This window comes from Montipora capricornis, chromosome 4, assembly GCF_036669925.1.
Source record: "Montipora capricornis isolate CH-2021 chromosome 4, ASM3666992v2, whole genome shotgun sequence".
Taxonomy (NCBI): Eukaryota; Metazoa; Cnidaria; class Anthozoa; order Scleractinia; family Acroporidae; genus Montipora; species Montipora capricornis.
The window spans coordinates 10,099,901-10,112,542 of record NC_090886.1 but is presented as its reverse complement, the minus strand read 5'-3'; the positions used below and the strand labels follow the sequence as shown (position 1 = coordinate 10,112,542).

Below are 12,642 nucleotides of genomic sequence, written 5' to 3'. Positions count from 1 at the left end.
TAACTTTGGAAGCAAAGCAAGGACAAAGGCAACGTCGACGAAACATGACTTTAAAATATAAATTGGTGTTATCGTAGGTATTACACGACTACTTCATCTTGTTCACGTTGTAAAATATGGGCGAACTACTGTATCACATAACTGGATTGTTGCGAACTGTTTTACAGTAAAGAAGAAAATGAACAGCTCGTTGTTGTATGCTCCCGCTGTCACGCCGTCACGCTTACATTTGGTCATTTTAGCCTGGTTTTCACTAGCGACGCAAGCACAAGAGATTTGTGTCAAGTGAAAACGAACAATAGACAGATAAGCATCCGTTAACGTGAAACGGCAAACGCGAAACTGTGGGCTGCTGCTTGTCATAAAAGCATAAAATTTCTCGCATTCTAACTTGTCTCTTTCTTTTGAGAAGTTTCTTGATGCCTGCTGTGAACAGGAAAGAAATGAGCTTATATCAAACACGTTTCTTCTATTTTTGGCAAAACGTAAATGTTAGTCTGGCGTTTGAAGTTTCCCGTTAACGCGAAGCTTAATCTCCCTAATATACCTGCGTTTTTGAGACGCGCATGGCAACCGGAAGAGAAGATTTTGCGTGCCAGGACAGAAGTGTCTCCCAGATTTTTATACTAATCATCCCATATAGAGAAAAGATACTTTGCCACGTAAATGCGGTTGTGTGAAGACAAGTTAAAAGGGAAAACAGCTCACTTCCGGTTACCGTGCGCGTCTCAAAAACGCGCGTGCTTAAACTCCCTAATAACCTAAGCACAAGGACGCGACACAGAGACAAAGATTCACTAGCTCCATGTTCTCTCTTACAACGCGGCGCCGCTAGTGGCATCTGGAACGGGGGTCTTTTTCATCGGATGAGCATCGCAGCTTGCGTTACGTCCCGTTTTAATTCACACAACGCAAGCGAACGTAAGCATAAGCTCAAGAACAAGGAAAAGGAAAACGTTTGATCCATTTTGATCCTAGCGCTTTATGCGTATACTCGCGTCGACGTCAGGCCCGTTTTCTCGGTGAAATAAGCGCTCTTATGCACGCGTTTATGCGTACACTTGTGCTTGCGTCGCCGGTGAAAACCAGGCTTAACTTAAGACAACGTCGGAGAAATGTACACAAATGCGGTCCGCACGTGCAGCACGACTAGTTTTCCTCTCTTAACCAATAATACTCTTGTTTTGCGACGAAGCCGTTGCCTTAATCGTTGTCGTTGCTTAAATTCCCTATTATTTCTTCAGTGTACCTGTACTTTAGTTCCACGCCATTGTAATACCACGTCCGCTTAATAATAGGATGGCCCGACATGTTGCAGTACATTTTCACTCTACCACCATATTCTCCGGCTCGGTACTCAAGTTGTTCGCCAGTTACTTCGTACAGAGCATTTACTTTGCCTGTTCATTAAAACGCAATGCAGTGCAATGATTATATGTACCAAACAATCAATTGTCAATCATTTTGAGATCCATATGATCTTATTTTTATTTTATTTTATTTTATTAAACTTCGCCTTCTAAATAAACTATTAATAAAACATGACGACGTAAACAAAACATAAACAAATACTGGGTTAAGGCAGGGTGTCCACAACAGCTGACGCCAATTACTGTGGGCCCAAGATTAACAAAGTTCTAAACACTCGAATAAAATAGTAAAATATAGTAAACTAATAACAACACGAAATAGGCTCGCTCTGAAAGGTTGCGTGGCGTATTACATTTTAAGCAGACAGATTTCCAGGTTCTAGGGTCCTCAATATCAAAGCGCGAGATAAGTGCATCTTTGTAGTATGAGGACAGCAGAGATTTAAATTGGTTTATGTCAATTACTTGGTTGTTGAGCTGTATCAGACAACCTGTTCAAAATAGTTGTTTGTGATCACGAAAATTAATTGGTTAAAAAATGTCAGCAAGTCATCCAGTCCGTCTGTAGTCAGTTATAATATCACCTCGAAAGTCATCAAATGAGCCAGACAGTCCTTCATCAAGTTTATCACCGAGTCTGATAGACAGTTTATCAGCTGAGCACTCAATAAGTCGAGAACAGTCAGTGGGTCAGCTAGTCAGGTTATCGTTTGGTACGTACGTCGCCGACTCCGCCACTAAATCTCTAAATCAGTGTGTCAGTCAGTCACTCGACCAAAAGGTCAGTGAGTTGGTCTGTTAGTCGGTTCGTTCTGTCGGTTGGTCAGTCAGCCGGTCAGTCCAATCTTCTGTCGGTCAGTCGGTTAGTCAACCAGCCCATTGGTCAATCAGTCAGTCAGTCGGTCCGTTCAGTTGGTTGCTCAGCCAGTCCGTCAGTCAGTCGGTTTGTCGGTCATTCGAACCATCCGTCCGTTGGTGGGTCAGTCGGAAAGCCATTAGGAAGCTTAAGCAACGACGGTGACGGCTACGAGAACGTTATCTAAAAAACTTCCCCGTTATTGTAATCATTTCGCGATTATTCCAAGCCGTGGCATGGAAAGTGTGTATGAACATTCCACAAACAAAATTGGTATGAACGGTGTGGATGCTTGGAGATAAAATTGAAAATTCATCGTCAGATGCTCGCGTCCTCCACACATTTGATCATTCCACGTCGTTGTCAGCACGAGAACGGCAAAGAAATGTATCAAAATGTGAAACGCGCGGGGGGATGGGTGTCCAGAACCATTGCTTTTGCTCGTTACACCCTATGTACTTATTGACTGAGTGGGAGGGCCGGACGGGAAAATATTTGGCCCGAGGTCATGGCGTACGGACCGAGCGCAGGGAGGTCCGTGCGCCATGACCGAGGGTCATGTACGGGGTCACGTACGGGGATTTTCTCAATAGTTTTGCAATGAAAGCGCGCGCGGGCCGTACGGGTCATATGATAAATTGATTTATTGGCTTCTCGTAGCCGTCGTCGTCGTCGCCTTGCTTAAGCTCACTATTAAGTCCGTTTGTCCATCCCTGAATCAGTCGGTTAGTTGATCGATCAGTCAGTTAGTAGATGCACAGATACACCAACGAAAGTTGAATGAGAAGGAAAGCAAAAGCAAAATACTCACCCAAGACTTTGACTTGAAAAGTGGCTGTTATTCTCCTGTTATTGCTCACTGCCTCACACGCATAAAAGCCATCGTGTATCCCTGGATTGAGTGAGCCCAGTCGCAAAGTTCTGTTAAACTTTTGGTGGAGGAAAAAATCTCCCGAATTGTTGATTGGAGCGCCATTTCGGTACCAACGAATTTCAGGAAGAGGCCTAGAGATACAAATAGATATGTTAGTTATGTCCAAGATGAAAACTGTCAACGTATATTGGAATCCATTTCTGGCCTGTAGTGAAACAGTATACTCAATACTATAGTAAAACAAGATGGACTGTTTTGCATGGGCTGTACATAATTCGGCTGATTCGTAATTCGACTAGTTTTAAACTGAACTGATCCAAGAGGAAGGATGTCGAAAGAGTTTGAAACACGGACTTGCAATGTTGTAGGTGGTTTGGAACCAATTCCAAGTGGAGCATATATCAATGATCGATGTCATGTACAAATGCTGGCCAATGAACAAAATTTAAAAAATAGACATCTATTGATTTCGTCCACCAACATGGCGACGGGGCAGAGAGTTTAAGATTTCCGACGGCAAATTCGACGACATCGTCGCCTCAAAATATAACTTTGCACCAGCTATTGGGAGTCTTTCGCGATAATTCCATCTCGCTCACGTTGGACAATGTGGGCGAAATATCCAGAAAATTAATTGCATGTTACAAGCGGTCTGAGAGTATACTTACGTTGTGGTCAAAACTTCAAATTTGGTTATAAGCAGAGAACGACTAAAATATTTGCCAAAATGAGTGCCGCGCGTGTAGCACCATTTAATTTCCTTTTCAATCAATGATGTGACTGTTTGTGATTTTTAAACGCCCTGACCTCCTAACGTTAAAGCCATCTGTATAAACCTTTCGTCAACGTCTCTGTCGGAAATCTTTAATTCCGTAATATCGTTCCGGGTTCTGTACTCCGGCCCACTCGCAAAAACGTAATATAAGCGTGACAGAAGTGCCGTACCTTCCTCCCGCTGTACAATTCAAGTAGAACTGGTCGCCTGCAAGAACGGTGTACACTCCCTGCGGCTTTGTGTAAAACCTTACAGGCGAACTGGAACTCGGTGTGACTATTTCCAAAGAACAACAAACATCAGTCAAATGGCTCTAAACTTTGACATGCCTTCACTTGTCAGCGGAGAATTGCAGTGCTAAGCGGGTGGTGCGCGGTTATTCGCTATTTTTACAAATCCCACAACACAGCTAATTTCGGGGGGGGGGGGGGGGGTTATTTCCGTTAAAACAATGCATATCCAGTTCACTGAAGCACGATACAGTCCCAAGAGTAAATTACTTTTATTATTTTTATGTAAAGAGCCCCCCAAAACGTATTGCATTATGAGATGGGGAAAAAAGCGAATGGCGGCTTACTAGTTTCTCCCCAGAACTTTCTGGTTTTTCTTCAGTTAATTTGTTATTTCTATTTTCATTTTTCCGTTTAGTTTTCACTTCTTATATAGGTGGTTTGCAATCAATCTCTAGAGATACAGGTAACAATGCTGCAATGTACAATTACTGGTCGGCGAAAAAAAGAAGCCAATGAGAGATCTTTCGTTGTCGTCCACTAACATGGCGACGATGACGAACATTGCTTTTGTTATTCAAATATGCCAACCACGGGAGAAAAAGAACCTTTGTTTCGACAGCCAATGAGGCTCCGGTTGTGCCAGAAAAATAAATTTACCATAACACGTCACAATTATTCAAGATGGCCGCGACGTGGAACTAAGCGACTTTGAAAAAAATAATCGAACAAATTTGCTATCACACCTTAGTTCCCCTGGTTTAAACTTATCAGGCTGTAGCGAGATTGGAGGTTTCCTTTAACCAGCCTACACAGACATTCCTTCATCTGAATGCTCAACCTTTTGTACCGTTAATTAACTGAAGATTGTTGAGCAATGTGTGAATCATAAAGTACTATATAAGGAAACCTTTTCCGTTTGCAGCTTTGCACATTTTTTCTTACCAGATGGACTATTGACGTAAAAATACACAGGAGGTCCAAGAACTGTATCAAGGAACAGACCACGTGCTCTGCATCTCAGTGGCGTTAACATTCCTCCTTCTAGCAGGTTCATAAAGTCGAAGAAATCACTCACTTCAACAGATGAAAACAGCAGATCACCGTTTGGCTCTGTGAGGATTCGAGGCCCAAAGCCATCTGGAATCGGTTGCCCTGTGTATGTAATCCACTCATATTCCACTCGAGGGTAGCTGTATGCACGCGGTGAACAAGGAAGAAGGAACGGCTCTCCCTCGATCATTGTGAGGTTGATGGGTGTGTTGGGGGAAAGAAAGTCCCCAGTGACTGAGGGAAAAAAAAAAGAAGTTTAATAAAATAACTGTTGTCATCGCCCTCGTCTTTGTCCTCGTCGTCGTGATGCACGACGCGAAATGGTTAAGGGCGTGGCACTCAACTACAGAAAGACAATGGTTGCTAAGGAAGATTTTTAGTCAAAAGCCCCAAAAAAAGGTTGCAGGGATGATTATTTGAAATAACTTTTTCAATAGAAATCTGACATCAATTCAATCAGAATGCGCATACGCAGCTAGTACCAGTCCTCTGCCGCGCGTTTAAGTGAAAAACATGTAAAAACTCTCACGATACGAAAGGAAGAAGCGCTTTTTCACTGGATGGGAACCGTCCCTTCATTTTTCGTAATTTGTAGCATGGAATTTCTATTTGGACAAAAAAATGAAACTGATATTTTGAAAAGTGTATCAATAGGAGACTCTTATGAAGTTTTTTCTTTCTTTCTTTCTTTCTTTTTTTTTTTTTTTTTTGGAGAAATACATATTTTTTAAATCCTTGCTACATATAAATGTTTTCATGGTGTTGCGCTAAAAATGAAAAAAAAAAAAAAGTTAACTCACTGAGGTTTTAGCCATTTCCTGTTTAGGTCACGTGATTTACCAAATATGGTTGTGAGTTGAACCAGACAAAGAAATGTTAAATAGAACACACTTGGCAAAAAGAAGTAACTGTCGAGTTAAAGGGACTCCAGAAATAATAATTTGAAGGGATCCATAGCAACAACTTGGTAGTTAAGAGCCAAACCTCCTTAAATTTGTAGGGTTTTGAGACCGGACGCCGGAGGTTTTGTCCTGATGTTTCCCATTTCACGTACTGTACTCTGACGCTAAAAATTATGTTTTTCTATTTTTTTTTTTTTTTTTTTTTTTTTTTGGTTTTTGGACTTGGGTATCTCAGGTAAGACAGGGGCCGAAGAAACACAAGAAAAATAAGCGCAATAAATCCATCAAACAAACAAGAAGTCATATCGCCTTATTTTGCTTAGTAAACGGAATAATCGATCTCTTAGCATTTCATTCACGCGATAAGTTTCGCTTTCTTTTCTTTTCTCCAAAGTCAAGAATATCAACATTTCTGGGAGTTTCATTTATAGTCATTTATAAGGCACTCAGACCTCCTTAAGGGGTTCTCTCCCAAGGTACTTGCAATCCGCTTTACAACGGAAAATAACCATGTCCGGTAATTTTATTATCAAAACCGGTACTTTGAAAAGCTGTCGAAAACCCAATCTTGTCCCCAGAGTCCGCTGTTCTTTGGACGGACTCTAGCCACTTCCAAGGCAGAAGTCCGCAAATCACGGGCTTCCGGCTCGTCTGCGCACGCTCAAAAAATTGAAACAACAGTGGTTGCCAACGGTTACAAAAATGGACCTTCACTACGACTGCGCATAAAATGGAAGTGGCCAGAGTCTGAGCCAGAGTCCGTGTTCTTGATGCTGACCAAAAGAAAAGCGAACTCTGGGGACGAGATTGTCGAAAACCCTGGATTCGAGGTTATTTTGAGGACGTGTGCACCTTCCAGTAACGTTATCTTTGCTGACGTCATTGTATACATTTTCTGGCATTAACATACGAGTTTGCTCACAAAATGCATCATGCTATGTACAAATTGACTTGACAGGATAAAAGAACTAGTTAAACATAGTTAAATCTCCAATTTTAAGCTCTTTAGCTTTGATGACGAGCCAGTTATTAGCCAACATTTCCATTTTTTTTGTAAATTCTCGAATTTTCCAAGCATCATTGCTCAGAGATTACTTGGACTGTTGCATTCAAATTTCTCAGAGATAGCTCCTTACGTAATTTACTTTCAATATTTAGTACTTTACTGGTTGCTGACTCATTAGAAAAGAGAGAGCCTTGTGCTAATAAGACAAAAAAAATGTAAAAAAAGATTCCTCTCTTACAGTAACTTCCTGGACTTCGTTAATGCGAATATTTTGCTTGGAAAGTTGGTAGATATATAATCTCCAGACCGAATGACTCCCTATTTTTGTTTTCCTTTTTTTTGTTGATGTTGTTTTTGCTTCTTTTTTTTTTGGTTGTTTTTTTTTGTTTTTGTTTTTGTTTTTGTTTTTTGGCGTTCTCTCTCTCCCTTATCGTCTCATCTTCGTCGCCATACAAGACTCAAACCTCTTAATAGGTTATGGAAATGTCAGTCATCAACAACAAGTCGTCAAATTCCGGACTTCACAAAAACCGGTGATTTAACATCAAGTGAAAAACAACACGTAAAGCAAGGTGATACACCATACCACCATCACGGTGTGGCCAACACATTACCCATGCCCACAACTATTTCACCCGGTCAATGGGCAACCACGAAAAGCTGTTTCCGCCTTATAAACCCTACCAACATACCAGGCAAGAGTTTTACACACCCCTTTAAGTGGCAGCTCCACATACGAGAAATGTGAGAAGCTGTGTTGGTAACAAAAAAACTGTTCTCCCACGGCAAGCGTGTAGGGGGGTGAATTCATATCATCGTCATCTTTGTCGTCGTCGTTATCGTTGTCGTTATCACCCATCGTCATCATAGTGATTGCAGCGTCATTGTCATCATCATAATCACCATGGTAATCATCATCATTATCATCGTCGATGTCATCATCATAGTCATCGTCATAGCCACTGTCATCGTCATCGTCATCATCCACAACAACGTCACCGTTTTGATCATCATGATCATCAACATCATCATCGTCACCGATAAAATCATTTTTCATGAATACCATGAACGCTATTCCCAACATCATCATCATCATCATCATCATCATCATCATCATCATCTTATCTCAGGATGGTATGATAAATGTCACTTTCAACCTTCTAACTCACCTGCAAATTTCAGTGGTATCTTTCTGCCCAACAGCGTTCCAAATTCATTTGACACGAAAACCTGATATACGCCTTCATCAGCCAATGTAGTGAAGTATATGGTCATGATCAGTGATCCCAAAATGTTATCTACCCTGAAACGCCAGTTCGCCAGTTCTAGGACAGTGCCATTGAGGGTCCAATTGAAGGTACTTCGAATATCTTGCGATCGAAGAGCAACAGTAAAAATAATCCTACTTCTCAGTCTCTGCGCATTGTATTCAGTCATATCTCTTCCTTCGCTGCGAATAACCGGGAGGTATGTGTTGACATCATAAATGCCAATACTTGTTTGGAAGGTTACTGAAATAGAAAAGAAGAGGTTTGGCTTAAGCAAGAGAAAATGGGAGTTTCGTTACAGTGAGAGAGATGCCTCGTTCAGCTCTTACTAGCTCTCTCTCAAAAGACGACTCCAAAACACCCTACCAGCAGAGACTCTCTTTTGGCGTTCTCAAGAAAGACTCTGCATGAATCGAGTGAGATCTTTATTGAGCATGCCCTGCATGTTGCTAGGATACGGTTTCGCACCCAGGCTTAAGTGCTTGGCTTCGAGCAGATCTCGCCCACATCGGTTTTATCACTAAACGGATGCTCTCACTGGAAAAAAACAGTTTGACGAGAGGAAACAAGATTGACCAGCCCAGCTGTTCGGGATGCGGGGGTTTCAAAGAGCTGACGCGATTCAGGCAGTCTCCTTTTCTCCTCCACAGTAAAAAAAAAAACACAAAAGGACGCTCTGCTCGCGGGGTTAACTCAAAAATTGCGGCCATTTTCTTTTTGGGTGCAGGGATGGCCCAGTGGTGAGAGCACTCGCCTCCCACCAATGTGGCCCGGGTTCGATTTCCACACTCGGCGTCATAGGAGGGTTGAGTTTGTTGGTTCTCTACTCTGCACCAAGAGGTTTTCTCCGGGTACTCCGTTTCCGCTCTCCTCAGAAACCAACATTTGACTTGATTTGCTTTCATTGTTAAATTCAATTTACAGTTCCCCCAATAGTGCTTCAGCGCTAGAACGTCTAGACACTTAAATTAAGTCCCTTTTTATTTTTAACACCGATGTAAGAATTCAAAAAGAGTGCATAGGAAGCCATATAGCTGCAATGTTGTTAAAAACCAATTTCACGGATTTTCCGTTTAATAGCGTGAGGCCTAACTGAGACGGTAGATGAAATGAAAAAATGTCATGTAAGGTGAATGTAATGTAACGTAATTTGTTTTTCTGGAGAGGGAAAAACCGGAGTACCCGGTGAAAAACCTCCCGGAGCAAGGAGAGAACCAACAACAAAACTCAACCCATATATGACGCAAGGACCGGGAATCGAACCCGGGCCACATTGGTGGGAGCAGAGTGACCCTTCCCCCCCCCCCCCCCCCGGCCACCCCTGCTCCCCTAAAATTTTGTTTTTTCAATGTTGACTCGGGGATACTCAGGAAAAATCCGAGCATCCGAACTCAGTGGTAATCGGGAGTTCGTAGGTTCGATCCCTGCAAAGGAGTACTCGGATTTTTTCCAAGTATACGGTCACCGCTTCTAGCAATGGCGACCACCTTTTCATTCTTTCGTAGTTATGTTAATTAAAGCTACTACCCACATTTTGAAACAGATATTCTTTTGAAATTTGCTTGTCGTTATTAGCATTAAAACAAAAGAATACGTTATTTGGCAGCCATATCTCTTCAAGTGAGATGTAGTTCCAAGAGGGCAAGGGCACAAACTTTTCTAACAGCCTGGGAAAAGGGTATGCTACAAAAAGGGGTTGCAAGTTTAGTACACTCCTAGTCATTGGCACTTGGTAAATATTACTATGGCCACGATAATCTTACGTTCCGTGCAGTTTTGACCGGTGTATCCGTTGATGCAAAAGCACTGATAAGATATTTCTCCCGGAGAACATCTTCCACCATTTTTGCAGGGCAATGAAATGCAAGGATTTTGTCCTAAAAAACAAATGGAATAAGTCGTTAACAAATTGAACAGCTCTCTCGCATGCTAATCATTTGTGGCAGTTGAACGTTCCATTGAACTAGTAAGTTTCTTTTCCGCCCGCCTTATTACCTCAGAGATATAATAAACATCTTACTAAGCTCGTTTTCTCGGTCCGCACGGTACTGTGAGGTACCGATCCTCGCTTTTTCCCGTTAATTTAAGGCCCAAGCGCAAAATCAACGGAAAAAAAACTCGGTCCGTAACTTACGGTAGGGATTTCGAACTCATTTAGTAAGATGTATGTATTATTAGTATATCAGGAAAACACCTACCTGTTACAACTGAAGCAAATGTAAGGACGATTAACAGAACACGTTGTATGGTCAACTCCATGTGTGATAAAATACCTGAAATATTCAATTAAGAAAAGACTTGAGAAATGAAGATTTCTTTCTACTCTAGTCCGGCGTTGATATTATGACAAACAGCAACCCGCCAATCGTCATTTGCATCCCCCCCCCCCTCCCCTCCCTAATGAGGATTAATGAGCGGCTTGGTAGGCAACGCTGTTGGTGAAATGGAATGAGAAGCGCTCGTTAACCCCAGCGCAGCACAATATTTCCTTCAGAAACCAACCCCATTAAGTGAACGAAATCGATCGAGATGGTAAAGCAACCGAAACATTTCTTGTGGCTGTTAAATATATTGGTTATGTTTAAAGTGTTAGACAATTAGTAACGCTGAGCCTGTTAACTTTCGCAAGATACCTCTCAAACGACAGCACGTAAATACTATATCATTGCACAAATTTCTCCACACAACTCTCTAGGTTACTGAGTGAACCAATCAGAGCTCGCGAAATGCATTATCCGAGGTTGAGAATTTAATAAACCGAGTTAAATTGCATTGAGCTGATGTAAGTATCAGAAAAGAGCATTTACCCAAATACAGCGATTGCAAGGGAACTGGCAAACAAATTAAATGAAACGTAAAAATAACTCTGACTTAAAACATTTGAAGATTTGAGCAAACAGGAAATACAAAAGGATGCAGGGATGGGCAAAATTGAAGAAGAATAATATGAATTGTTGTTGTTAGACAGGCAATTTTTCGTCACGAAGCATTGGTTTGTGCTGCTTTGACTTAAGTAATTTCTGAGTTAACGTTAAGTTGTGTAGCGATTAGGGGAAAGTATTTGGTACTACAAATTAGAGACAAGTTGCAAGAGCCGTTGCTGAAAGTAGAATTAGGTTCTACTTTTCGTGCAACTTGTCTCGCAACGATTTTGGCCGTTGCAGGGTGTTACACTGTGAAATGTTTCGTGCAACTTGTCCCGCCACAGTGTCGCCAAAACATTGCGAGACAAGTTGCATGAAACATTTTACAGTGTAACAGTGCCTTAAGAAACGACGACGGCTACGGCGAGCACAACGCCATAAAGCAGTAATTATTGGATAAAAGAGGACAAAAATGATCCAAAATATACTACGGCGGAATAAAAGCCAGAGGATGAAAATTTGCTGAAATGAGACATACTCTATCTCAGCTCATTAGCTGCCTGTTAGCCACAGTTAATATTATCGAACAAGTACCAAAAAAAAAAATAATATAGGAAAAAAATTCTTTCATGATTTCATGACAACACCCTCCCCTTTACCGTTGATGGGTATTGCTGAATTAAATATCCTTACGCTTTTCTCGGTATTTAAATTAACTGCGCCACAAATATTCAATACCCATGTAACAGCAAAATTAAGCAACGTGTAAAATATTGTACTTCAAACAAGAACATAAATGAACTAAATCTTCATCAATTCACACGCGCGCTATCCATAAGGATGGAAAATTTTATATAAAAAAAAATATTTAAGGTGCTGAACGTCCAAATAACAAACCTTCGTTTTACTCCGGAGAGTGAAGGATTCCTGATTATTTCAAATTTTGTGTACTTGTCTCCTCAACTATAAAAAAAATAGATTGCGTGCGTCAGCCACCTGGGTAAAGGCAACGGTTAATTTGTGAACACAGCATGTCGTTTTAAGCCAAACCCTAGAAACCATAATTCAGCTCCGCTATTTTAACTCCCTCTATTCTGATCATAAATCACTGAGAGTCCCTTGCAATAAAGGTAAGCCATTAATGAAACAAAAGAAAAAAATTAAACACGAAATTTCAGCCCAGTCAAAATGTGCTGGCAGCCGGCTATTTGGCCGCCTACAGCGAAATATCTGCCGCTTACTTCACACTTATCATCACGTAACCCCGAGCCGCACACGATCGCTTCTGCTGGTCACGGATATTGCAAGTACAAAAAAAATGGCATCCAAACGATCTCGTGACGTTGGTGCAGGGACTCCGCAAATTTCTAATTTTTTTCGTACGGTATCAGGTACGCAGCCCCGGAAACTCATAGCTTTGCATTGGGATACAATATTGCTCAAA

General features: G+C 41.4%; 1 protein-coding gene across 1 annotated transcript in view; it reads right to left on the bottom strand.

Moving 5' to 3' along the window:
• The window catches only part of LOC138046076 (uncharacterized), a 71,811-nt gene that overhangs the window by 43,430 nt on the left and 15,739 nt on the right, over window positions 1-12,642 (bottom strand). The window contains exons 3-10 of the mRNA XM_068892755.1: window positions 12,096-12,161; window positions 10,533-10,607; window positions 10,098-10,211; window positions 8,236-8,577; window positions 5,051-5,392; window positions 4,046-4,151; window positions 3,038-3,231; window positions 1,250-1,400 (exon numbers count right to left, since the gene is read on the bottom strand). Coding sequence (XP_068748856.1) covers window positions 1,250-1,400; window positions 3,038-3,231; window positions 4,046-4,151; window positions 5,051-5,392; window positions 8,236-8,577; window positions 10,098-10,211; window positions 10,533-10,593 — 1,310 coding nt within the window. The 5' untranslated portion in view covers window positions 10,594-10,607; window positions 12,096-12,161. The remainder of the gene's footprint in view (window positions 1-1,249; window positions 1,401-3,037; window positions 3,232-4,045; window positions 4,152-5,050; window positions 5,393-8,235; window positions 8,578-10,097; window positions 10,212-10,532; window positions 10,608-12,095; window positions 12,162-12,642) is intronic.